This window comes from Papio anubis, chromosome 9 (assembly GCF_008728515.1).
Source record: "Papio anubis isolate 15944 chromosome 9, Panubis1.0, whole genome shotgun sequence".
NCBI classification, from domain to species: domain Eukaryota; kingdom Metazoa; phylum Chordata; class Mammalia; order Primates; family Cercopithecidae; genus Papio; species Papio anubis.
The window spans coordinates 50906114-50934069 of record NC_044984.1 but is presented as its reverse complement, the minus strand read 5'-3'; the positions used below and the strand labels follow the sequence as shown (position 1 = coordinate 50934069).

The window sequence follows — 27956 nt, the reverse complement described above, 5'->3', positions numbered from 1 at the left end:
GGGCTCGGGTTCCGGCCAGTGGGCGGGGCCTCGCTGAGGACCCCGGGCTGGGCGCCGCCGCCGGTTCGTCTACCCTTTCCCTCAGCCGCCTCCTTTCAACCTTGTCCACCCGTCGGCGCGGCCTCTGGTGCAGCGGCGGCTGCTCCTGTTCCTGCCGCAGCTCTCTCCCCTTCTTACCTCCCCATCAGATCCCGGAGATCGCCCGCCATGGCTTTACTCACTGCGGCCGCCCGGCTCTTAGGAACCAAGGTGAGCAGCGAGGGGAGGGAGCACGCCGTCCCAGGGTGGGGCTGAGGCGACCGCAGGCCCTCCGGCGCCGGGGTCTCCCTCCCACACCCGTGCGCACCCTGCGCGCCTTAAAGGGCCCTGCGCTTGGCTGGCTGCCAGCCCTGCGTGAAGCTCCCGGGACCATGTGCCGCACTTCCCTTCTGTCTCCTGGGGGTGAAGTGTACGCCGCCCGCCCTCGGCCAGCAGTCTAGAGCGCGTGAGGCGGCCGACCCTGCTGTCACTCCGCATGTCTGAAATGAAAGGGGAGGGGATGCGTGGCCCTGAAATAGGAAGGAGCTGAGAGAGGAACCTCTGGTAGAGAAGAGATGTGGTGTTCCTCTGGAGTTACATTCAGTTTGGTGGAGGGAGCGGGAGTGAAGAGATGTGCTCACTCTGGAGCAGTGGCTAATTTCGTCCTCTGCTTTATAGGAAGGGCATTGTCAGTTCCCGAACTGCCTGTTTCCATTTCTCCAAGTCTATTATTTAAACCTTCGGTGACCACGCCGAGCATAAGAATGGGTCCTTCAGGCCCTCCTCTTTGTCCTTGGGACTCTTGCACTTTTTATATAGGAGGAGCTTGGGTGAGGTGGAGCATTTCTGTACAGCCTCCTGCATGACTATCATATATGATTGGAGAAAGAACCAGAAAGGTGGTTCCACCAAACTGCAGGCCAATAAAGGAAGATCCTCGGCAAGAGATAGTAATGCCAAGGTCACATGACCATCATACTACTTGCTTACCCAGGTTTTGCCGTTGATCTTAAGTCTACTTTATCCAGGAACTTTCTCTCCTTCTTTGGGGTCCTTTACTTGGTATTGGCCATAGAAATACTGTTGCAGGTAATGATGCCTTCAATTTCAAATCGCCAGTACTTTTAGTTCTAGGTAACTTGGCCCTTTTAGACAGAAACTGCTGTGCTGAGGGAGTCCCAGCCCTCTAATCCAAGCAGGGGACAGTCCCACAAGTGACCTTGACTTCTGCAAAGAACTCAGTTTTTCCTGCGGATAATTTAAAGCTGATAGCACCTAAAGGAAAGGAAAGCCTTAGGATGGTTTTGGCTTGCTGTATGTAATTTTTTTTTTTTTTTTGAGACAGGATATTGCTCTGTCACTCAAGCTGGAGTCTTCTGGTGTGACCAAGGCTCCCTGCAGCTTGAGCCTCTCCTGGGCTCAAGCAATCCTCCCACTTCAGCCTCCCGAGTAGCTGGGACCACAGGTGTGCACCGCCACACCCGGCTAATCTTTTTTTATTTTTTAGTGGAGGCGGTGTCTCCTTATGTTGCCCAGGCTGGTCTTGAACTCCTGAGCTCAAGTGATCTTCCTGACTCAGCCTCCCAAAGTGCTGGGATTACAGGTGTGAACCACTGCACCTGGCCTGCTGGGCATTATTTTTCATGGTTGGCACAAAGTGTAACTTGTGAGATTTACCTTGGTTCTTCCAGGCACCGAGTGGCAAGTACTAGCTGAGCATTTGGGAGATGCTTGTCTTACTTGGCTGTTGCTTCTCCTGCTGCTGGGGAAAGGGTAAGGAAACCTCTTGGGAAATGAAGCAAGTTCTAGATAGCATTTTGGCAGAATAGGGGACACTATAATTAGCTCATTTTGGACCTGCTAACCCAAACCAGAGAGTCTAACCCTACAGTGAATGTGAAAAAGTCTTAGGATTTACCTGTTGAATTTATTTTGCTCCTTAAGCCCATATGGAAGCTCAGAACACTTTTGGGGTGACAGAGCTACGTAATTATGGTACCATTATTTTCCTATTAGAGATGGCCTGGCGATCTTAGTAACCTATCAGTTGAAAGCCATTAGAAGGCTTTTGACCCTTAAAAGTAGGACAGGCGCGGTGACTCACACCTGTAATCTCAGCACTTTGGGAGGTGGAGGTGGGTGGATCACCTGAGGTCGGGAATTCGAGGCCAGCCTGACCAACATGGAGAAACCCCATCTCTACGAAAAATGCAAAATTAGCCAGGCATGGTGGTGGATGCCTGTAATCCCAGCTACCTGGGAGCTGAGGCAGGAGAATCACTCAAACCCGGGAAGCGGATGTTGCGGTGAGCCGAGATCACGCCATTGCCCTCCAGCCTGGGCAACAAGAGCAAAACTCCGTCTCAAGGAAAAAAAACAAAAAGGGTAGCAAAGCCCAGTACACTCAGGACTGGAAATCTCCTGAGAAATAAGCAATATGACCAGGATACCAAGAAGCTTGTTGGCTTGTCAGCATTGCTGGCACCTGCCTGTGCTTTCTAGATTAGCCTGTGGATAATGGTAGTCATAATTGGTAATTTTTCTTTTGCTAATAAGGTAGACTTTGGGAGGCAGTAATTTCTCACCAGTGAGAACTGACTCTTACCACTTTGAGTGTCAGCGTCAGGTGTAGTTTTACTTTTCTGAGAAGAAAATTTTTTTTTTTTTTTTGAGACAGAGTCTCACTCTGTCAGGCTGGAGTGCAGTGGAGTAATCTCTTCTCGCTGTAACCTCTGCCTCCCAGGCTTAAGCAATTCTCGTGACTCAGCCTCCTGAGTAGCTGGGGTTAGCAGGTGTGCACCACCACGCCCAGCTAATTTTTTGTATATTTGGTAGAGATGGGAATTCACCATATTGGCCAGACTGGAGAATTTTTTTAACCTTACTAGGAGACAAAGTGTGAATTAGTCATTGTTCTATTGTTCTACTCTCACTGTCACATAATTTAAATGTCACATAATTTAAAACACCTGAGTTAGAGAAGCTAACTCAGAGAGCTTTGAGATTATTTGACTTCTTGTTTATCCAAATGAATTAATGCTAAGCAATGGCCTTAGTATTATCTGTGGGTGACTCAGTTTTGTGACATCAAAAATGTCTTTTCACAGATGATCTGGGTTTGGATTTGGGCTAGGAATTGAAGTAGGGCTACAGTTCACTTTTGGACTTTTGAGGTCAACATGCTTAACCAACCCTAGCTAAAGGGAACTGTCTCTTGAGCCACTGAAAATTGCTTCTCCAAGCTAGTATGTTTGAAACTGAATAAATCAATTCAAAGATGTTTCTAGATTACTTCTAGACTTTGTCAAGACACTTAAATGCAAAGGAACCAATGGTTTCTTTACGTTGGACTTACACCACCGTACAGCATCACCTGTATAAGTCCTACTCAGAAATTGGGTTCAACAAAACCGAGTTGGTTTTGTCCTGCAAAATATTTAGTTAGGTTTTAAAACCCAAATTTTTTAAAGGCAAGGGCTCGTATCTCTGTGCCTTCACTTTGACTATCAGCCTACCCAAAATAACGGTGATTCCTTGATACTAGAATGGCAGGGGAAGCCTATGGGGTGTTAGTGGTGAGATGATCGCGTTTGATCTTCCTAGTGGCCTTTAGGTTGGTAGCAGGTGAATGAATGCATGGAGAGTCAGCAAGAACAGTATGGTAGGTAGCAGTGATAGAGTTGGCATTCCTGACTTAAAATCCAAGGGGCAGCAGAAGGGAAACCAGACTTGGTGGATTTCAATAAAGCCACACAATGATTCCTTCTGCCCTGTGTCAATGCTTTATGCAATGGAGTTGAGTAGGATGTGAAATTTAAAACCGTAATGAGGCAACTTTAGCAATAAATCTTTCTTAGCATCTGATTATCTTTCAGTTCTTGCTTCAACTGTGCTTCAACTGCCCAAATTCCTTAGTTCTTTGTTTTGGGGGTTTTTTTCTTTCTTTCTTTCTTTTTTTTTTTTTTTTTTTTTTTTTTTTTTTTAGGAGACAGTGTCTCTCATTCTGTTACCTGGGCTGGAGTACAGTGGTGTGAACATGGCTTGCTATTACTACAGCCTCAACCTCATGGGCTCAAGCAATCCTCCCGAGTACCTGGGACCACAGCCATGCCTGGCTAATTTTTTTGTAGTTTTTTTAGAGACAGGGTTTTGCCATGTTGTCCAGGCTGGTTTCAAACTCCTGGGCTCAAGCGGTCCACCAGTCTCAGCTTCCCAAAGTGCTGGGATTACACGCATGAGCCACTGCACCCAGCCCTCTGTATTTCTTTTAACATGATGCTACTTTAAAAGGTCGGTAAACTCACAGTGGTCATTGTCACCTATAATGCTTGCTTATGTTGCAGATTCCTGGATCCTACCTTCAGATAATGATTCTGCAGAGTAGGATGGGATCTGGAAAAGTTTCTTGTAAATCCCTTAAGTGTCAGGGAGGTAAAACTTGTAAGAATTCCTAGCAGAGTTGTAAGAACTCCTAGCAGAAGTAAGGGAATAGTTTCTAATTCCTGAGAAAGTCTTATGGTGGCAGATCCTATATTCTTTGTTCACTAGTATATACTTAGTGTACACATAATAAGTAGGTGTTCAAGAATTTTTTTTTTCTTGAGATGGAGTCTTGCTCTGTCACTCAGGCTGGAGTGCAGTGGTGTGATCTCGGCTCACTGCAACCTCTGCCTCCCAGGTTCAAGTGGTTCTCTTGCCTCAGCCTCTTGAGTAGCTGGAACTATAGGCACGCACCGCCACGCTGAGCTAATTTTTGTATTTTTAGTAGAGACGGAGTTTCAGCATGTTGGCCGGGATGGTCTCATTCTCCTAACCTCGTGATCCACCCACCTCAGCCTCCCAAAGTGCTGGGAATACAGGCATGAGCCACCATGCCCCGCCAAGAAATATTAGCTAGGCATGGTGGCTCATGTCTGTAATTCCAGCACTTTGGGAGGCTGAGGTAGGAGGATCACTCGAGGCCAGTGGTTTGAGATCAGCCTGGCAACATAGCAAGACCTTGTCTCTTTAAAAAAAAAAAAAAAGTTTGGGCCGGACGTGGTGGCTCAAGCCTGTAATCTCAGCGCTTTGGGAGGCCGAGACGGGCGGATCACGAGGTCAGGAGAGCGAGACCATCCTGGCTAACACAGTGAAACCCCGTCTCTACTAAAAAAATACAAAAAACTAGCCGGGCGAGGTGGCGGGTGCCTGTAGTCCCAGCTACTCGGGAGGCTGAGGCAGGAGAATGGCATAAACCCGGGAGGCGGAGCTTGCAGTGAGCCGATACTGCACCAGTGCACTCCAGCCTGGGCGACAGAGGGAGACTCGTCTCAGAAAAAAAAAAAAAAAAAAAAAAGTTTGTTAAATTAAAGTACAATAAGCGTTGGCCGGGCACAGTGGCTCACACCTGTAATCCCAGCACTTTAGGAGACTGAGGCGAGCAGATCACTTGAGGTCAGGAGTTCAAGACCAGCCTGGCTAACATGGTGAAACCCCTTCTCCACTAAAAATATACAAATTAGCCAGTCGTGATGGCAGGTGCTTGTAATCCCAGCTACTAGGGAGGCTGAGGCACGAGAATCGCTTTGAATTGGGGTGGCGGAGATTGCAGAGAGCTGAGATCATGCCACCGCACTCCAGCCTGGGCAATAGAGTGAGACTCGTCTCCAAAAAAAAGAAACGAACAGTAAGTGTTTCTACTGAAAGGAAAGTTTAAGATTTGTGATTCCTGGCTGGGTACGGTGGCAGGTGCCTATAATCCCAGCTACTCAGGAGGCTGAGGCAGGAGAATCGCTTGAACCCAGGGGGCGAAAGTTTCAGTGAACCGATATCGCACCACTGCACTCTAGCTAGCCTGGGTGACAGAGACTTGGTCTCAAAAAACAAAAAATAGACTTGTGATTCCTTTCTGAAGATGGAAGCTGGAGGAGTATCTTTTGCAGTCCTCCTTACTGAGTGATCAGTGCATCTTTTTTTTTTTTTTTTTTTTTTTGAGATGGAGTCTTGCTCTGTCACCCAGGCAGGAGTACAGTGGCATGATCTTGGCTCACTGCAACCTCTGCCTCCTGGGTTCAAGCAATTGTACTTTCTCAGCCTCCGATTAGCTGAGATTACATGCGTGCACCACCACACCTGGCTAATTTTTATATTTTTAGTAGAGACAGGGTTTCACCATGTTGACCAGACTGGTCTTGAACCTCTGACCTCAGGTGATCGGCCTACCTTGGCCTCCCAAAAGTGCTGGGATTACAGGCATGAGCCACTGCATCCGGCCGTGATCAGCGACTGTTCACGTGACGAGACTGTTGGAAAATGACAGGTAGAATTATTAAGGAAATGTCTGTGACTATGAAGGAGGTCAAAGTATGAAATCTGTAGATTACTCTGCTCAGGCTTTTAAGTGGCCTGACCTTGTAGTGCCAAACCGACTTCCAGTATCACCATTGTGAAACACACACATTAAATGGCTTTAGTTCTCTGACCTGGTTCTGGAGAGAGAGGAGCCTTTGTCCTATTTGTGTTAGTTTTCTCTGAATGCAAGTTGTTCCTTCTGCATTGGAAGTGTCTGTAGCACAGGATTTTTTCCTACTGGTTATTAGTGTATTGTGTTTGCTCCATCAGCTAAGCCAGTCCTGATCTTTTGTTGATGAAGGATGAAGTCCCTGTTAAAATCAGGAGCTTCTTCCCCAAGGTTTTTTTGTTTTGTTTACTAAATTTTTTTTAGTATTATTATTTTGAGACGGAGTCTTGCTCTGTCACCCAATCTGGAGTGCAGTGGTGCGATCTCAGCTCACTGCAACCTCCGCCTCCCGGGTCCAAGCAATTCTCCTGCCTCAGCCTCCCGAGTAGCTGGGACTACAGGCGTGTGCCACCACGCCTGGCTAATTTTTATATTTTTAGTAGAGACAGGGTTTCGCCATGTTGGCCAAGCTGGTCTTGAACTCCTGACATCAGGTGATCCACCTGCCTTGGCCTCCTAAAGTGCTGGGATTACAGGCGAGAGCTGCGTTCAGCCTGTTTTCTAATTTTTAAAATTATTTTTTGTAGAGATGGAGTCTTGCTTTTTAATTCAGAAATGCTGGGATTGTAGGCATGAGCCACTGTGCCCAGCCTCCCCCAAGGTTTTAACGTTGGTTATGTGGATATGTGGTAGGACATATCCTGGCTATGCAGCAGGACAGACAGACTCTGGATGTGCCTAGGATGGAGAATCAAAGAAAATTTGGCTGCTTGACTGTAGGGTGAGGGTGCTAGATATGGGACTGTGATGATAATAGGCTAAGGAGTAAGAGGAAAATAACCTATATTGAGTAAGTGGGATTGTTTTGTTTTTTGAGACAGTCTCCTCTGTTGCCCAGGCTGGAGTACGGTAGCACAATCTCAGCTCACTGCAGCTTCAGCCTCCTGGGTTCAAGCGATTCTTTTGCCTCAGCCTCCTGTTTGAAATGCTTGTTCTCTGGTGCTGTAAAGAAACAACACTTGAACATAAATTTACTCAGCAAGGCCTTTTTTTCTTTTGAGATGGAGTCTCGCTCTGTCACCCAGGCTGAAGTGCAGTGGCGCCAACTTTGCTCACTGCAAGCTCCGTCTCCCGGATTCACACCATTCTCCTGCCTCAGCCTCCGAGTAGCTGGGACTACAGGCGCTCACCATGACACCCGGCTTTTTTTTTTTGTTCTTTGTTTGTTTGTTTGTTTGTGTTTCTTTTTAGTAGAGACGGGGTTTCACCATGTTAGCCAGGATGGTCTCGATCTCCTGACCTCATGATTCGCCCGCCTCGGCCTCCCAAAGTGCTGGGATTACAGGCGTGAGCCACCGCACCTGGCCATCAAGGCCATTTTTATACTTTCTGCAGAAAGGGTACATGCCAGCAGTTTTGCCACGAGAGTACACCGAACAAAGGAGATAAGGTCATTTATAACCTGGCGCATCCACCCTATTGCTGTGTCCAGTTTCCATTGTCTGGAATGGGACCTCGCATTTTGTATTTGTCCCGATTGGCTAGCAACTTAGAACTTCTTTTTTTTTTTTTTTTTTTTTGAGACAGAGTATTGCTCTGTCGCCCAGGCTGGAGTGCAGTGGAGCGATCTCCGCTCACTGCAAGGTCCGCCGCCTCCCGGGTTCACGCCATTCTCCTGCCTCAGCCTTCCGATAAGCTGGGACTACAGGCGCCCACCACCACGCCCGGCTAATTTTTTTTTTTTTTTTTTTTTGTATTTTTAGTAGAGACGGGGTTTCACCGTGTTTGCCGGAATGGTCTCGATCTCCTGACCTCGTGATCCACCCGTCTCCGCCTCCCAAAGTGCTGGGATTACAGGCTTGAGCCACCGCACCCGGCTTTTTTTTTTTTTTTTTTTGAGATGGAGTCTTGCTCTGTCACCCAGGCTGGAGTGCAGCCGTACGATCTCGGCTCACTGCAAGCTCCATCTCCCGGGTTCACGCCATTCTCCTGCCTCAGCCTCCTGAGTAGCTGGGACTACAGGCGCCTACCACCACACCTGGCTAATTTTTTGTATTTTTTTAAATAGAGACGGGGTTTCACCGTGTTAGCCAGGATGGTCTTGATCTCCTGACCTCGTGATCCACCCGCCTCAGCCTCCCAAAGTGCTGGGATTACAGGCATGAGCCACCGCACCCGGCTGCAACAGAACTTTTGAAAAGAGGCAAAGGCAGAGGAGAATAAAGGAAGGTGTTAGTCACCACACCTGGCCTCTTTTAATTTTTATGTTTTTTCATCTTACCACATTTGAGGGCTACAGCCCACTTCTATCAATAATAGCAGATTCACTAGAGGAGTTCTTGTAAGGGTTGGCAACAAATGAGCTCTTAGTGATTGTGGGGGAAAAACCTCTTAGTGATTGTGATAACGCCACCTCCACACTATAGAGAATACTGACTGTCAGACATTGTGAGCCAGGCCCTTGTCTTTGGAAGTAACCCTCTCCAACTCTCCCCATGAAGGAGTTGACCTATTGAGTGAGATGACTGCCTGATTCACCTGAGAGCTGCTGTTCCAGTAAGGTGACTCTACAGGTGGCGTGCATCCGGAAACCAAAAGCCCAACTGTCACACCTCCAGGGTTAGGGGAGAAGCTGGGAGGTAGATGTTCAGGGATGATTCAGAGGTTTGTAATCTACCTGTCTCATCAGTGAATATAACCTGAATGTACTGTTCAGAGCCATTCAGCAGCTTTCTTTGGCAGCCACGCGGTAGAGGAAATGATATGTAGCCTTTGGTGTGACAGTCCTCAAGCAACTCCTGTCTAGAGTCATTTGCTCTGCTGGTGGGTTAGTTAAATTTATTTCTTCTCCCTGAGACTCCTCCCTTCTTGGTCAAGAAGCCCTTAAAAAGAAAACTGGTATCTTTTCCTTGTTGGCTGTTTAAAAAAAAAGAAAAGAAAAGAAAGAAAGAAAATTGGGACTTTATTTTGTATTTCACAGCTGGAAGGAATTATCCATTCACCTCTGCCTCAGGCTTGACTGCCTCTTTCCTGGGATCCCACTCCCAGGAAGTTCTGACACTTGATGGTAGGTAATAGGCCAACGCATTTCTAAGAAACAAATATTTACTGAATTCAGCTATGCACAAGGCACTGTTCTAGATGGTTTTATGAATATTATTTTATTTAGTTAACTACTCTGAAATTGGCTTTTATTGTTACCATTTTAGAAATGTAAAAACTGAGACTTAAAAATTAGGTTACATAGCCAAGATAACACAGTGGGAAAGTGGCAGAAAGTTAATTTAGGACTTGGTCCTTGGTAACCCCATATCTAAACTGTTTGGATTCAGTAGGTCTGAGGCCCAAGAAATGTTAATACTTCTGGCGAGGTGGTCACATTTTAAGTAACAAGATTTGACTACTTTTGCATATATATCCTTATTGGAGCCTGAGAATCAGACTCTGAGTTAAGTAGTTTAAGTGTTATCTTAATTATGGAAATGGGAAGATAAATAGTAGTTAATTGTTTTACTTTGGTTGTCTTAGTTAATTAGTAATGGAGCTAGGACTTAGAACCCAGATTTCCTTTCCTAACTCCAAATCAAGTGCTCTGTACTCTATCTACATCATTAGATGAAGCTGTCCTAAGTTGAATTTTTTCTACTCTACCCTTTTGAGCAATCTTACCAATGAATTGCTGCCTTTAAAATTCCTGTGATATCTTTGTTTTTCTTAAGCTTCAGGTTTAGCAAAAAACATGACTGAACCTGACACCGAAGAGTGCTAGAAAGTGGCTATCGTAGGCCGGGTGCGGTGACTCACGTCTGTAATCCCAGCAGTTAGGGAGGCCGGGGCGGGCGGATCACAAGGTCAGGAGATCGAGACCATCCTGGCTAACACAGTGAAACCCCGTCTCTACTAAAAATACAAAAAAAATTAGCTGGGCATGGTGGCGGGCGCCTGTAGTCCCAGCTGCTTGGGAGGCTAAGGCAGGAGAATGGTGTGAACCTGGAAAGTGGAGCTTGCTGTAAATGGGGATTGCGCCACTGCACTCCAGCCTGGGTGACAGAGCGAGATTCCGTCTCAAAAAAATTAGAATCCCAGCACTTTGGGAGGCCGAGACGGGCGGATCACAAGGTCATGAGATCGAGACCATCCTGGCTAACCCAGTGAAACCCTGTCTCTACTAAAAAATACAAAAAAAAAAAAACTAGCCGGGCGAGGTGGCGGGCGCCTGTAGTCTCAGCTACTCGGGAGGCTGAGGCAGGAGAATGGTGTAAATCCGGGAGGCGGAGCTTGCAGTGAGCTGAGATCCTGCCACTGCACTCCAGCCTGGGCCACAGAGCGAGACTCCATCTCAAAAAAAAAAAAAAAAATTAGAAAAAGAAAGTGGCTATCATATTTATTATGTAACAAACACATAGCACTTGGGCTGTGCCAGACACAGTTTTAAATGCTTTGTAAATATTGACACACTTAATCTTCATAACAATCCTTTGAAGCAGGCATTATTATTGTTTCCCCTTATACAGATGCAGAAACTGAGGCACAGAAAGGTTAAATGATTTGGCTAGAGTTAGCCAGTAAGTCGTAGAGAAGTGTAGTAGAAATGATTTTTAGTAGATGTGGGGGTTTTACCATGTTGGCCAGGCTGGTCTCAAACTGACCTCAAGTGATCCGCCCACCCTCCAATTACAACATAAACTACTGCGCCTGGCCAACCATTATAGAAACTTCAAGATGGTTTAGAAATGGAAAAATTATGGAGAGACTTCAACTTCTTTCATATGATGTTCCCTGTAGACTCTTTAAAAATAGAAAGTCTGAGCTGGGCGTGGTGGCTCACGCCTGTAATTCCAGCACTTTGAGAGGCCGAGGTGGATGGATCACGAGGTCAGAAGTTCAAGACCCGTCTGGCCAACATAGTGAAACTCCATCTCTACTAAAAATACAAAAAATTAGCCGGGTGTGTTGGTGTGCACCTGTAATCTTAGCTACTCAGGGGGCTGAGGCAGGAGAATCGCATGAACCCAGGAGACAGAGGTTGCAGTGAGCCAAGATCGTGCCATTGCACTCCAGCCTGGGTTGCAGTGTGAGACTCCTTCTCAAAAACAAACAAACAAAAAACAGAAAATCTGCCGGGCACTGTGGCTCATTCCTGTATTCCCAGCACTTTAGGAGGCTGAGGCAAGTAGATCATTTGAGGTCAGGAGTTTGAGACCAGCCTGGCCAACGTGGTGAAACCCTGTCTCTACTAAAAAACTATAAAAATTAGCTGGGCATGGTGGCGGGTGCCTGTAATCCTGGCTACTCGAGAGGCTGAGGCAGGAGAATCGCTTGAACCTGGGAGGCGGAGGTTGCAGGGAGCTGAGATCAAGCCACTGCACTCAGCCTGGGCAACAGAGCAAGATGCTGTCTCAAAACAAAACAGAAAGTCAGCTGGTTGCAGCGGCTCATACCTGTAATCTCAGCACTAAGGGAGACTGAGGTAGTAGGAGGATCGTTTGAGCCCAGGAGTTTGAAACCAACTGGGACAATATAACAAGACCCCTGTCTCTATAAAAAAAAAAGTTTAAAATATATAATTTTTTTAAAATCACAGCAAACAACCACCCACAATTAAAAGGTCTCCTGCTGGGCTGATGTAGTCTCTGGGACAAGGGGCCTCTATAATAGAGAATCTGTGGGACTTTAAACTGTGGAATAGCTTAAACAAGGTTAAGTCTGTAGAACAATAGTTTGAAGTTATTAGCATGTTTTCTTTGCCCACTTTTTTTGTGAAAGAAAGGAAAAGAAAAAAAGAAAGAGAGAGAGAAAGAAAGAACGAGCAAAGTTACATCTTCAGTGCTGGGTTCAGCTTCCTATTTGCCCATGTAGGGTGTAAGGGCTGTGAAGGGCTGTTTGTGCTGCCTATTTCTTGCTCAAATGATCCTCAATAAGAAAGAGGAGACTCTTTAGGAAGTTAAGAAAAGGAGTTAAGGACAGCCCTGGTAACTAGTTAAGGTGTTCCTCCTTTGCTTTAGGAACATACTGGCTTGGTCTGTGCTCTCTGAATTTCCTTTGGATTGATTCTTTTAAAAGTAATCTTTGGGTGGCTCAAGCCTGTAATCTCAGCACTTTGGGAGGCCGAGACGGGTGGATCACGAGGTCAGGAGATCGAGACCATCCTGGCTAACACGGTGAAACACCGTCTCTACTAAAACATACAAAAAACTAGCCGGGCGAGGTGGCGGGCGCCTGTTGTTCCAGTTACTCGGGAGGCTGAGGCAGGAGAATGGTGTGAACCTGGGAGGCGGAGCTTGCAGTGAGCTGAGATCCGGCCACTGCACTCCAGCCAGGGAGACAGAGTGAGACTCCGTCTCAAAAAAAAAAAAAAAAAAAGGTAATCTTTTCTGGCGGGGTGCGGTGTTGCATACCTGTAATCCCAGCATTTGGGAGGCTGAGAATGGAGGATCACTTGAGCCCAGGACCACTGGAGACCAGCCTGGGCAACATAGCAAGACCCACAAATTTTTTTTTTTTTTAATTAGCTGGGCTTGGTGATGTGCGCCTGTAGTCCCAGCTACTCAGGAGGCTGAGTTGGGAGTATCACTTGAGCCCAGGAATTCAAGGCTACAGTGAACTGTGAACATGCCACTATATTCCAGCCTAGGGGAAAGAGTGACCTTTCTGAAGGGCCTCTTTTCAATCCTCCTCTCCGCCCCAGCAGAAATAGGGGAACTAAATTTTAAAAATTCTAAAAATCTGTGAGGCCGAGGTAGGCATATCACCAGATGTCAGGAGTTTGAGACCAGCCTAGACAACATGATGAAACTCTGTCCCTACTAAAAATACAAAAATTAGCAAAGCATGGTGGCGTGTGCCTATAATTCCAGCTACTCAGGAAGCTGAGGCACGAGAATCACTTGAACTCAGGAGCCAGAGTTTGCAGTGAGCCGAGATCACACCACTGCACTCCAGTGTGAGTGACAGAGTGAGACTCCATCTCAAAAAAAAAAAAAAAATTCTAAAAAGCCTTCGACCCTATAGAACTCTCACCCCAGGCAGGTAGCAATTTTCTACACAGAGAGCAGTGCAGTAGTTACTAGAAAAGGTGTCTCTGGCCTTTTGACAAAAGGATGACAGGTGCAGCCTTGCTCCAGGATTAGTTTATTTCTGTGTGTAATCTTCTAAGTTTGCAAAGCACTTTTATGTCCACTGTAATTTAATTATCATGGGACTATTCTGTAAGGTGTGTGGTATTAGAACCATTTTATAGAGCAGAAAACTTAGGCTTGATATGATTATCTCAATTTGTTTTCAAAATCTACTACAGAAAAATTAATTTCCTTGCCTCAGGCCGTATTCCTAGTTGGTAACCTAATTGGTCATCTTATTTTAAAGTTGGTGTATGGCCTAGTGCGGTGGCTTATGCCAGTAATCCCAGCACTTTGAGAGGCCGAGGCAGGCGGATCACCTGAGGTCAGGAGTTTGAGACCAGCCTGGCCAACATGGTGAAACCCTATCTCTACTAAAAATACAAAAAAAATTTAGCCGGGCGTGGTGGTGTATGCCTGTAATCCCAGCTACTAGGGAGGCTAAGGCAGGAGAATCGCTTGAACCCAGAAGGCAGAGGTTGCAGTGAGCTGAGATCATGCCATTGTACTCCAGTCTGGGCAACAAGAGTGTCTCTCTTTTTTTTTTTTTTTTTTTTTTGACAGAGTCTTGCTCATTTGCCCAGGCTGGAGTGCAATGGCGCAATCTTGGCTCACTGCAACCTCTGCCTCCCAGGTGTAAGCCATTCTCCCACCTCAGCCTCCTGAGTAGCTGGGATTACAGGTGCCCGCCCATACCACAGCTGGCTAATTTTTGTATTTTTAGTAGAGACAGGTTTCACCATGTTGGCAAGGCTGGTCTTGAACTCCTGACCTCAGGTGATCCACCCACCTCAGCGTCCCAAAGTGCTGGGATTACAGGCATGAGCCACCGCACCCAGCCAAACTAATTATTTTCTTTTGACACTCTTAGAAACTTTGTAAGTTTCCATTTCTGCTAATGAGTAGTCTTCTGTCAGCTTCTTTGTAGATAATCTTTGTGCTTTTTCCAGGAGGGTCAAAAGTACCGTTGTGAAAGGCTGCCCTCTGCCTGTGGTCTTTCCCAGACTAGAGAGGTTGAAGTGCTGCCAAAAGACCAGGTGCACGAGAGATCTTAACAGCAGTGTTAAGTAATTGCTCAGTTTCTTCGTTCGTTTTCCTTGGAGTCACTCAAAAATATTGACAACTGCTCTGCTCTGGAACCCAGATGATGGGAAAGAGACTGTCTTCAAGGAATGCTAGTGAAGCTATAGATGAAAAAAAGCAGAGTTAAACCTCCTGCTGTCTCCATAGTGGTAACTCCTTCCAAACTGTTCGGGGCCTTTTACAGCTTCTTGTGTCAAACTGCCCTAAGAGGCTAAGATGAAGAGAGAGGTTGAGTCACTGTAACTCCTTCTTGTTAATACAAAGGAGGGAGGGGTAACAGTTATGTAAGGTTTTCTTTTTTGCTTTGCAGAATGCATCTTGTCTTGTTCTTGCAGCCCGGCATGCCAGTGCTTCCTCTACGGTAAGGTTTGGAAAAGAAGACTAAGAATAAGAATCACTGGGGCCAGCCTGACCTTGGGGCAGAGGATTTGGCATCCACCTGGCCTGTTATTATCCTGAGTATTTCCTGGGAGTGTTTATTATTATTGTTATTGTTATAGCTGCTATTATTATTATACTACTATTTAAGAAATAATTTACTGAATGGTATAGTGAGATGGGAATATCAATACATTTGCCTAATTCTTTTAAATGTTTTAATAGTGTAAAATATACATAACATAAAATTTACCATTTTAATCATTTTTAAGTATATGGTTCAGTGGCAGTAAATATGTTAACATTATTGTGCAACCATCCATCTCCAGAACTTTTATCTGCCCAAACTGAGAAACTGTCCCATTAAACATTAACTGTTCATTCCTTCCTCCACCTGCCTACTATTTTACCCGCATTTATGCAGAGTAGTTGGCCAGACTTCCCTGGCAGATAAAGTCAGCTCTAAAAAGCAAATTCTTCACACACCTACTTTGTAGGAAATCTAATAAACTTTTAGACCATTGCTTAGCCCTTCTATTTTTCTTTCTAGAATTTGAAAGACATATTGGCTGACTTGATACCTAAGGAGCAGGCCAGAATTAAGACCTTCAGGCAGCAACATGGCAAGACGGTGGTGGGCCAAATCACTGTGGACATGGTAAGGGTTGTGTGACTTTGGCTAGGAAAAGTAGCTCTGTAATGTGCTTCAACAAAAGTACCATTCTCCCCACTGACTATTCAAAAGCATTCTGTCCCACAGGCCCTGTAGGACAGCTTTAGGATGACTTTTCCCTATCCTTCAGATTCTGAGCAGCTCAGGTGATAGTTTCTCAACAGTTTTTAGCTTATTGGTCTCCATCCCCTTCTCCTAGAATAGAACTCATTGTGTTTGCTTTGATTGGTTGGAATTTGAGGGTAGGGTATGTTGGGGAGTGGTTGAGTGGGCAGGAGGAAAAAAGTGAAATACAATAAGAAAAGGAATCAAACACAGACAGAAATATTACAGATAGTGACTTGGCGCGATGGCTCATGCCTATTATCTCAGCATTTTGGGAGGCTGCAGATGGAGAATCACTTGAGGCGGGGAGTTAACCAGCTCGATCAACAAAGGGAGATACCATCTTTATGAAAGAAAAATTTTTAAAATTAGCGGGAGATGGTGGGATGCCCCTGTAGTCCCAGCTACTGGGAAGGCAGAGGCAGGAGGATTGCTTGGGCCCAAGAGTTCAGGGCTGCAGTGAGCCATGATTATGCCACTGTACTATATAGCCTGGGCAACAGAGGGAGACCCTACCTCCAAAACAACAAAAAAAAGAAAGATAGTAATTTCTCAACTTAAAAAATTTCATTTCCAGGCCTGGTGCAGTGGCTCATGCCTGCAATCCCAGCACTTTAGGAGGCTGAGGCGGGCAGCTCACCTGAGGTCAGGAGTTCGAGAGCAGCCTGGCCAACATGGTGAAACTCTGTCTCTACTAAAAATATAAAAATTAGCTGGGCGTAGTGGCAGGCAACTGTAATCCCAACTACTCAGGAGCCTGAGGCAGGAAAATCGCTTAAACCCAGGATGCAGAGGTTGTAGTGAGCCGAGATTGCACCATTGCACTCCAGCCTGGGCAACAGAGTGAGACTCCATCTGGGGAAAAAAAAAAAAGATCAGCTTAGGCAATATGGCTGGCAAAACCCCATTTCTTTGTGTTTTTTTTTTTTTATATATATTTTTTTTTTGAGACGGAATCTCACTGTGTCACCAGGCTGGAGTGCAGTGGCATGATCTTAGCTCACTACAACCTCTGCCTTCCGGGTTCAAACGATTCTCCTGCCTCAGCCTCCCGAGTAGCTGGGATTACAGGCACGCGCCACAAACGCCCAGCTAATTGTTGTATCTTTAGTAGAGATGGGGTTTCACCATGTTGGCCAAGATGGTCTTGATATCCTGACCTCATGATCTGCCCACCTCAGCCTCCCAAAGTGCCAGGATTACAGGCGTGAGCCACTGTGACCGGCCTAAACTCCGTTTCTTTAAAAAATAATAATAATAAATACAAAAAATTAGCCGGACATGGTGGCACGTTCCTGTAATCCCAGCTACTCAGGAGGCTGAAGTGGGTGGATCACCTGAGCCTGCAAGTCAAGGCTGCAATAAGCTGTGATTGCACCACTGCACTCCAGCCTGAGTGACAGTGAGACTCTGTGAGAGGCTCTAGTGATCCTCCCTCCTCCTCAGCCTCCCAAAGTGCTGGGATTACAAGCATGAGCCCCACTGCAGCTGGCCACAAAGTTTCTTTTTTTTTTCTCTCTCTTTTTTTTTTTTTTTTGAGGTGGAGTTTTGCTCTTGTCACCCAGGCTGAAATGCAATGGTGTGATCTTGGCTTACTGCAACTTCTGCCTCCTGGGTTCAAGCGATTCTCCTACACAGCCTCCCAAGTAGCTGGGATTACAGGCACATACCACCATGCCTGCTAATTTTTTATTTTTAGTGGAGACATGGTTTCACCATGTTGGCCAGGCTAGTCTCAAACTCTTGACCTCAGGTGATCCACCTGCCTCAGCTTCCTAAAGTGCTGGGATTACAGGTGTCAGCCACTGTGCCTGGCCACAAAGTGTAATTCTTTTTTTTTGAGACGGAGTCTCGCTCTGTCACCCAGGCTGGAGTGCAGTGGCGCGATCTCGGCTCACTGCAAGCTCCACCTCCCGGGTTCACGCCATTCTCCCGCCTCAGCCTCCGAGTAGCTGGGACTACAGGCGCCCGCCACCACGCCCGGCTAGTTTTTTGTATTTTTAGTAGAGACGGGGTTTCACCATGTTAGCCAGGATGGTCTCGATCTCCTGACCTCGTGATCCACCCGCCTCGGCCTCCCAAAGTGCTGGGATTACAGGCTTGAGCCACCGCGCCCGGCCAAGTGTAATTCTTTAGTAAGCTGACTCTTCAGACATCTCTCACCAAATGAAGTCTTACAAGTCAAAGAATAAATTTTCTCTCCCAGATCCCATGAAGTTCTAACAAGTTCTAGCCTGAATCATTCTGATTGCTAGCCACAGCCTCTTTTTTTCTTTTTTTTTTTCCTTTTTTCTTCATCCTCTAGATGTATGGTGGCATGAGAGGCATGAAGGGATTGGTCTATGAAACATCCGTTCTTGATCCTGATGAGGTAAGACATTTTCATATCAATTACTAATAATCATTGAGTTTGTGCAAATATGCAAACCGTGGATTGGACCAATAAGGGTAAGCACAAAACAGAGCACCTAGCTTCATATATTGGAAGGTAGAGAAGACATATGTATGGAATAATTGAAGAACAAGTTTACCTTTTAAATATATCAACTAATAAAAATAAAAGTACAAAACCAGAGGTAAGTTATGTGAAGATTTAAGCTTTAAAAGTTCTGTTCTGGGCCAGGCGCGGGGGCTCACGCCTGTAATCCCAGCACTTTGAGAGGCTGAGGTGGGCAGATCACGTGGTCAGGAGGTCAAGACCGTCCTGGCTAACATAGTGAAACCCTGTCTCTACTAAAAATACAAAAAATTAGCCAGGCGTGGTGGCAGGCACCTGTAGTCCCAGCTACTCAGGAGGCTGAGGCAGGAGAATGGCGTGAACCCAGGAGGTGGGGTTTGCAGTGAGCCGAGATCGCGCCACTGCACTCCAGCCTGGGTAACAGTGCGAGACTCTATCTTGGGGAAAAAAAAAAAAATTCTGGGCTAGGCATGGTGGCTTGCCCCTGTAATCCTAACACTTTGGGAGGCCAAGGTGGAGAACTGCTTGAGGTCAGAAGATTGGGACCAGTCTGAGCAACATAGCAAGACCCCATGTCTACAAAAAAGTTCTGCTCTAACTTGTCGTAAGGCCTGATGAGTAAGACCAGTCAGTTGTGTGACTTCTATAAACTTGAGTTGTAATTCTCTTCTCTCAAGGGCATCCGTTTCCGAGGCTTTAGTATCCCTGAATGCCAGAAACTGCTACCCAAGGCTAAGGGTGGGGAAGAACCCCTGCCTGAGGGCTTATTTTGGCTGCTGGTAACTGGACAGATCCCAACAGAGGAACAGGTAAAGCAGAAAGTTGTTATTAGCTCTTCTCATTCCCCTTCTTCATTGCCTTTCTCTAATCTCAGACACTTAATGCTGATCCAGCATTTATAGAGGTGCGTAGTGAGGGGAAGAAATCAGAGCAGAGTTCTGCTATGTAAATGGATTGGATTCAACTGTCCTGGGTTTTTTTTACTCAGATGTTGCTGTCCTTTTTTATTTTTCTCCTTCCTTGTCCTTTCTGGTGTTCTCAGCACTCTCTTTTTCCACAGGTATCTTGGCTCTCAAAAGAGTGGGCAAAGAGGGCAGCTCTGCCTTCCCATGTGGTCACCATGCTGGACAACTTTCCCACCAATCTACACCCCATGTCTCAGCTCAGTGCAGCCGTTACAGCCCTCAACAGTGAAAGTAACTTTGCCCGAGCATATGCAGAGGGTATCAGCCGAACCAAGTACTGGGAGGTAGGAAGTTTGGGTGGGGTGATCTGTGTGTGATGGGGAGTCAAAGGACTTGAGTGTGAAGGGAAGGAAAAAAAATATAGAATCTTTAGAAAAATTACCTCTGAGTTAATCAGAAACTAACTTAACAAATTTTCACTGGAGGCTTGTTTTTTGTCAGTTGTTGGAATTACAAAGCTGAGTAGAGTATGGTTTCTATCACCAAGACTGTTTGGTTAGTCTGACATATGTGTAAAAAAAGAAATTATTAAAATTCCATAGTTGGCCGGGCACAGTGGCTCATGCCTATAATCCCATTTTGGGAGGGCAAGGCAGGCGGATCACAAGGTCAGGAGTTCAAGGCCAGTTTGGCCAATATGGTGAAACCCCATCTCTACTAAAAATACAAAAATTAGCGGCGCGTGATGGCGGCCGCCTGTAATCCCAGCTACTCAGGAGGCTGAGGCAGAAGAATCACTTGAACCTGGGAGGTAGAGGTTTCAGTGAGCCGAGATTGCACCACTGCACTTCAGCCTAGGTGACAGAGTGAGACTCCATCTAAAAAAAAATTCCATAGTCTTGCTGTAACAGAGGTATGTACACAGGGCTGTTGAAACAGAAAAGAGACCTAGGTAGGTGGCTCACACCTATAATCTCAGTGACTCACGAGGCTGAGTTGGGAGGATTGCTTAAGGCCAGGGGTTTGAGATCAGCCTGGGCAACATAGCAAGATCCCATCTGTACATAAAAAAGGAAAAAACAAGAAAAGAAAAGGATGTGACTTAACTGCAGGGTCCCTGAGGAAGGTTTCACAGAGCAGTCTCAACACTAGCGCCAGAGGGTCACTTTCCTTCCCCATCTTCTTCAAATACGGAAAACTTTGAGAAATCTTACAAGTTGGGAGAACAGCAATTACTTCCAACTCTGGAGTCTAGGAGGACTAATGCCAATCAGTCATGTTCTCGGCTAGCCAACCTAAGATATCCATGAGGGGTGGTAGAGTGGTTAGTATCCCTGGAATAGGCTCCAGATCCAGAAACAAATGAGCTTTATTCTCTGAAAATGAAGTGTCAATAGTTTAAAACTCTGGTTGGGGTATGGAAAGATTGTTTCTTATCCCACTGCATAGTACATAATTCCTTCCATCCTCTTCTAGGAGCCCACAAACTCAGAAACACTGGGTAAAAGTACAATTGATCTGGCTAGGTTTACAGGAGGATGTACCATTTTCTTTTGCTTCTTATTTGGAGATAGGTAGTATAGGAACAGAAAATTTTCTTTTTACAAAGCAGGTACATTAAATGCTTTTTGGCCAGGAGGTGCCAGCCACCAAGATGGCCCTAAAGAGTTCACTGTGGTGCAAGACACAGAAGAGCATGATCCACTACTCTGATGCAACCCCCTTGGGTCCTTGGCAAATCTAGATTCATTTGGTTGGTCAATATTAATTCGGCACCAACTGTGTATAGAGAATTGTATTTGCAGTTGAGGAAGACAGCATTTAAAATTGATATTAACTTGGTTGGCATTAGGGAGTTGGTATCAGAATGATGCAAAATATACACATTCACACCACCTAAAGCATTTGTTTATAAAGGCTTATTTATAAATGCTTTAGGTGGTGTGAATGTGTATATTTGTACCTGCACACATTAGCAGGTACAAAAGGTCATATAATCTTAATATTTTGCTTTTCATTTTGTTTTTCTTTATATATATATATATATATTTTTTTTTTTTGAGACGGAGTCTTGCTTTGTCACCCAGGCTGGAGTGCAGTGGCGCGATCTCCACTCACTGCAAGCTCCGCTTCCCGGGTTCACACCATTCTCCTGCCTCAGCCTCCCGTGTAGCTGGGACTATAGGCGCCCGCCACCACACCTGGCTCATTTTTTTAAATGTATTTTTAGTAGAGACGAGGTTTCACCGTGTTAGCCAGGATGGTCTCGATCTGACCTCGTAATCTGCTGGCCTTGGCCTCCCAAAGTGCTGGGATTACAGGCGTAAGCCACCGTGCCTGGCCTTTTTTTTTTTTTTTTTTTTTTTTTTTTTTTTTTTGAGACAGTCTCGCTCTGTGGTCCAGGCTGAAGTGCAGTGGCGCGATCTCGGCTCACTGCAACTTCCACCTCCCGGGTTCAAGCAATTCTCCTGCCTCAGTCTCTGGAGTAGCTGGATTATAGGTGCCTGCCCATACCACGCCCGGCTCATATTTTGTATTTTTAGAAGAGACAGGGTTTCACCATGTTGGCCAGGCTGGTCTTGAACTCCTGACCTTAAGTGATCTGCGAGCCTCAGGCTTCCAAAGTGCTGGCATTATAGGCGTGAGCCGCCATACCTGGCTATAAAACCTAGTGTCTTAACACAGTGAATGTAAAGTCATGGTGTAGTGAAAAAGATCATGATTAAACATATCAGAGGGCCAGGCATGGTGGCTCACACCTGTAATCCGAGCACTTTGGGAGGCCAAGGGAGGCAGATCACCTGAGTTCAGGAGTTTCTAGACTAGCCTAACCAACATGGAGAAACCCCGTCTCTACTAAAAATACAAAATTAGCTGGGCGTGGTGGCACATGCCTGTAATCCCAGCTACTTGGGAGGCTGAGGCAGGAGAATCACTTGAACTTGGGAGGTGGAGGTTGCAGTGAGCTAAGATTGCGCCATTGCACTCCAACCCGGGTAACAAGAGTGAAACTCCATCTCAAAAAACCGTATCAGAGTTCAAACCTGACTTTGGCATTTAACCTAATACTATGAGCCTTAGTTTGCTCATCTTTAAAACGGCAGTCATTATATACTTTGTAGTAGTAAGCATTGGGAATAATGTTTTAGTGTACACTAGATAGTATTACAAATCACTTAGTGCCTGGGTCATAATAGTTATTCAATTAAATGGTTATGATTATTCTCTACTTTCAGACATACTCAATATATAACAACCCATCATATAACTGACCATCACCCCAAATAGCCCCAATTCATGGAGGACAGACAATATCCCTGTCTAATTCTTCTTTGCTGATAATTCCTTTTTTTTTCTCCATCTTGCTCCTCTTCTGTCAGTTGATTTATGAAGACTCTATGGATTTAATCGCAAAGCTACCTTGTATTGCAGCAAAGATCTACCGAAATCTCTACAGAGAAGGCAGCGGTATTGGGGCCATTGACTCTAATCTGGACTGGTCCCACAATTTCACCAACATGTTAGGCTATACTGATTCTCAGTTCACTGAGCTCATGCGCCTGTACCTCACCATCCACAGGTAAGCTAGACCCAGCAACCACAGCCGCTAGGAGCCTCAATTGGGAAATTTTTTTAAAAGCTCCTTTATGTTCTCATCTTCTGAGAACAGATGATAGGCAGCAAGAAGACAGAAATGTGGCATAAAGGATGATACAAGGCAAGAAAAGGGTCTAGTAAGAAAGGTCAGGAGGCCTAAAGAAATTACCATAACCATGCTGAGAATAAGATGGTGCTTCTGGCTGGGAAAAGGTACTAGCTGCTCACATTAGATAGTCCTTCGGCTTTCCAGGAGCTCCCTCTTCGGGCCATTGCTATTAAACTTAGGTTGGAGTCATGGAGCAGAGCATACAGGCATCATCAGCCAGTAACCTCTCCAGCTCTGGATGAATGAACAAAAGCTGGTAATGAGATTAGGATGTTTGTTGTTGTTGTTGTTGTTTTTGAGGTGGAATCTTGCTCTGTCGCCAGGTTGGAGTGCAGTGGCGCAATCTTGGCTCACTGCAACCTCCACCTCCAGGTTCAAGTGATTCTCCTGCCTCAGCCTCCCAAGTAGCTGGGACTACAGGTGTGTGCCATGATGCCCAGCTAATTTTTGTATTTTTAGCAGAGACGGGGTTTCACCATGTTGGCCAGGATGGTCTTGATCTCTTGAACTCTTGATCTGCCTGCCTCGGCCTCCCAAAGTGCTAGGATTATAGGCGTGGGCCACCGCACCTGGCCAAGATTAGGATGTCTTTTATAAGAGCTTAGGTGTAACTGACTGGCTATAGGCTGGCATGAGCCCGTAACTAGGCTAGTAAGTGGCAAATAAGAGAACAGCAAGGTTTCCATAATCTGCCCCTTCTTTCTCCCCTTGGCTCTCCCTTCTTACTTCCCCACAGTGACCATGAGGGTGGCAATGTAAGTGCCCATACCAGCCACTTGGTGGGCAGTGCCCTTTCAGACCCTTACCTGTCCTTTGCAGCAGCCATGAACGGGCTGGCAGGGCCTCTCCATGGACTGGCAAATCAGGTAAGACTATTCTTTTTTATTTTCCTGCTACATGTTTTCCTTACCCCATGCTTTGTTTCTGATCTTGGCATTGTCTCCTGGCATATGTATTAACATGCCCTTTTTTCCCAAACCTTACCCATAGGAAGTGCTTGTCTGGCTAACACAGCTGCAGAAGGAAGTTGGCAAAGATGTGTCAGATGAGAAGTTACGAGACTACATCTGGAACACACTCAACTCGGGACGGGTAAGCAGAGATGCTTAATGACTAGGAAAGAAACCAAGACCCAAGTTCTGCAGTTTGGAAGAATTAAGAAGAAAAGAATGAAAGAGGTCCCTAAATTAGAGATTTTTTTTTTTTTTTCATTTATCTACTTTGAAGAATTTAGAACAGAATTTCTAGTTGGGCACAATGGCATGCACCGGTAGTCCCGCCTACTTGGGGGAGGCTGAGGCAAGAGGATTGCTTGAGGCCAGGAGTTCAAGTCTGAAGTGTGCTAAGATCACTCCTGTGAATAGCCACTGCACTCCAGCCAGGACAACATAGCAAGACCCTGTCTCTAAAAAAAGATTTTAAATAGGTCGAGTGTGGTGGCTCACGCTTATAATCTCAGCACTTTGGGAGTCCAGGGTGGGTGAATCGCTTGAGCCCAGGAGTTTGAGACCAGCCTGAGTAACATAGACCCTATCTTTTTTTTTTTTTTTTTTTTTAGACGGAGTCTTGCTCTGTCACCCCGGCTGGAGCGTAGTGGCCGGATCTCAGCTCACTGCAAGCTCCGCCTCCCGGGTTCCCGCCATTCTCCTGCCTCAGCCTCCCGAGTAGCTGGGACTACAGGCGCCCGCCACCTCGCCCGGCTAGTTTTTTGTATTTTTTAGTAGAGACGGGGTTTCACCGTGTTAGCCAGGATGGTCTCGATCTCCTGACCTCGTGATCCGCCCGTCTCGGCCTCCCAAAGTGCTGGGATTACAGGCTTGAGCCACCGCGCCCGGCCCTTTTTTTTTTTAAGACAGAGTCTCGCTCTTGTTGTCCAGGCTAGAGTGCAGTGGTGCAACCTTGGCTCACTGCAACCTCCGCCTCTCGGGTTCAAACGATTCTCCTGCCTCACCCTCTCGTAGCTGGGATTACAGGCATGCACCACCATGCCCAGCTAATTTTGTATTTTTAGTAGAGACGGGGTTTCTCCGAGTTGGTCAGTTGGTCAGGCTAGTCTCAAACTCCCAACCTCAGGTCATCCGCCCACCTCAGCCTCCCAAAGTGCTAGGATTACAGGCGTGAGCCACCGCTCCCGGCCAGACCCCATCTTTACCAAAAAAAAAAAAAAAAAAAAAAAAAAAAGCCAGGTGTGTTGGTGTGTACTTGCGGTCCCAGCTACTCTGGAGGCTGAAGTGGGAGGATTGCCTGAGCATGGGAGGTCGAGGCTGTCGTGAGATGTGATCATGCCATTGCACTTCAGCCTGGGTGACAGAGGAGTGAGATCCTGTCTCAAAAAATAAAAGAATTTCTACTGAGAATACTATCTTTTTTCCCCACTCTTTACAGGTTGTTCCAGGCTATGGCCATGCGGTACTGAGGAAGACTGATCCACGATATACCTGTCAGCGAGAGTTTGCTCTGAAACACCTGCCTAATGACCCCATGTTTAAGTTGGTTGCTCAGCTATACAAGATTGTGCCCAATGTCCTCTTAGAGCAGGGTAAAGCCAAGAATCCTTGGCCCAATGTAGATGCTCACAGTGGGGTGCTGCTCCAGGTAAGTCCTCCTTTCCCTCTTTTCCCTCTAATTTGTACCAAACCCTATTGTTGTTTTTTTTTTTTTTTTTTTTTGAGACGGAGTCCCGCTGTGTCGCCCAGGGTGGAGTGCAGTGGCCGGATCTCAGCTCACTGCAAGCTCCGCCTCCCGGGTTTTTACGCCATTTTCCTGCCTCAGCCTCCCGAGTAGCCGGGACTACAGGCGCCCGCCACCTCGCCCGGCTAGTTTTTTGTATTTTTTAGTAGAGACGGGGTTTCACCGTGTTAGCCAGGATGGTCTCGAACTCCTGACCTCGTGATCCGCCCGTCTCCGCCTCCCAAAGTGCTGGGATTACAGGCTTGAGCCACCGCGCCCGGCCCCAAACCCTATTGTTATCTGCCATGAACAAAGTCAGTTAACTCCTAGTCAGAGCAAGGACTTCCTTCACAGAGCATTTTGATAAAGTTGACTATGACAGGGTCGAGGGTTGGGGTTGCTCTGTTTTCAGAATCCCAATTGCTATACTTTTCTCAGTGTCATTTCTATTTAAGGTTGACTGGGCTAAGTCCTTGGAGAAAAACAGAAAATTGAGCTTTTAAGGTTTCTATCACCCAGGACTTGTACATGCCACTGCCTCTGCCTCTGCCTTAAACCCTTTTTCTCTTCTACCTTACAGTATTATGGCATGACGGAGATGAATTACTACACGGTCCTGTTTGGGGTGTCACGAGCATTGGGTGTACTGGCACAGCTCATCTGGAGCCGAGCCTTAGGCTTCCCTCTAGAAAGGCCCAAGTCCATGAGTACAGAGGGTCTGATGAAGTTTGTGGACTCTAAGTCAGGGTAAAACTGGAGACTGGGGGAAAGTGACTACCAGAAAGTGAGGAAACCTAAATAAAAAGTATACTTTTGTTTCAGGGGGCCTTTAAAGACATAAGATTAAATTATATCTGAGGCACTGATAATATGTTTGAGGTTAAAATATAAATTAAGACTTTAAAAGATGAAAAATGATCCCTTCTTCCCTAATCAGCTCCCTTCCCCTGCCTGGTATGAGTTGCCCATCACAGGGGTGGTCCTGGAGGATGACGAGGACTAATGCCTGTGGTATGAGTAGGTTTGGCCCCCTCACTATCTCTAGAGTGAGAATCTGCCTCCTGTTTCCATGGGTCAAAGCCAGTTGCAGAGAACCTGCAGTCACTTCGGAGCTTTAGCTTCTTCTCTGCCAAGCCCTCAATAAGCCAGCAAACCAGGACTCTGCCCCTTCTGTTTCCATAGGAATCGTGTTGGATAGTCAGCTGTACCAAGCCCCTTGGCACTCTCCCATACACACAAACACTTTCTAGCAAGACCTGTTGGTTAGCTGGACATGCTTTGGCAATTTTTTTATACTATCAAGTGACCATAAAGGCATGGCATTTGTTGTGACTGGCACCCAATGTTTGATTTCTTTTTTAAAAAACTATCCAATTAAGGTCTGGGAGTGTTCTGTTTCCCATTACTTTAATACTCACCTCCTCCTCCCAGACTTTCTACACCTGTTGCACCTCAGGCTGAGGATGTTCTGGACCACCCCTCTTGGTCCCTGCTAGAGACCTCTCAGATCTGTGGGCCCAGTCATTGGGTTTTATCAGTGCTTAATGTGAACTACGTTTTTTACTTCCATAGAATACAAGCCACTATCCTCTGATCTCCCCACCCGCCACCAACCCCCGTCTTTTAACATGCTGTGTGGCATAGAACAGGGACTCAGGAATGACCAGCATGATATTTTCAGGGTCTTGTCCCTAGGGTATTAGCACCTCTTTTTGAACAGATAATTGATTCAAGATTGGACATGGTCTCCTCTGATTATCAGGTACTGGGGCTGAGGGCATTAAAAATAGTAAACCTCCCTCCTCGTCCCCTGCCTCAAGAAAATGCCTCCTTATTTATCAATATCCTTTTCCTCCCTTTCCCTGAGAGCTCACAGTACAATGTTTGTTTTAGAAGCCCCATTTGCACAGGTTTTCAGCAACTCAGAATGCTCTACTTCCTCTTCTTTGAGAAAGGATTGAGATACACTCCTGCTGTGCCCCCATCTTTCCTCCAAACTCCTGCCTGTGTTTGTGTGGATACGCAGTCCCAGAACCACACTGTTGAGTTGGACACACTGTAAACCCCTGGGTAAATGTCAAGTCATGATGCAAACTTCAGGTTGTTCTGTATAAAATGCAAAATAAATGTTTTTATTAACAATGCTTGAGCCTACTATTAAATAAGGCCTGGAAGAATCTTTATTATGAGGTAAAGAATCTAGCTAGCAAGATCCTGAACTTAGTGGGTTATAAGTAATCTGTATCCATTTATCTTTAGGCAGGTTTGACTCTTTTACATTAACCAGAGGAAAGCCTCCCTGAGAGATTTCCAAAGGAGGTTTCTGTCCTTCCTCAAGGTTAGGAAGTTCTTGATGTTTAGCCCCTAACTTTGCTAATTTTGTCTAAGGTAACATACTCAAGG

The 27956-nt window shown here is 46.0% G+C and overlaps 1 protein-coding gene across 2 annotated transcripts; it reads left to right on the top strand.

Annotated features, from left to right (window-relative positions):
- Positions 1-21: 21 nt before the first annotated feature.
- Positions 22-27697, top strand: CS (citrate synthase). 2 transcript variants are annotated; one of them, XM_009180957.1, is made up of 11 exons: positions 22-249; positions 14969-15019; positions 15587-15694; positions 18120-18185; positions 18950-19081; positions 19333-19521; positions 22558-22757; positions 23620-23749; positions 23874-23975; positions 25269-25478; positions 26134-27697. In XM_009180957.1, the coding sequence occupies exons 1-11, from the start codon at positions 208-210 to the stop codon at positions 26302-26304; spliced, it is 1401 nt and encodes a 466-aa protein (XP_009179221.1). In that variant the 5' UTR covers positions 22-207; the 3' UTR covers positions 26305-27697. The 2 variants fall into 2 exon arrangements, with proteins under 2 accessions (XP_009179221.1, XP_009179222.1); XM_009180958.2 differs by lacking the exon at positions 22-249 and adding an exon at positions 8662-9524 and having other exon boundaries at positions 26134-27695.
- The last annotated feature ends 259 nt before the right edge of the window (positions 27698-27956 follow it).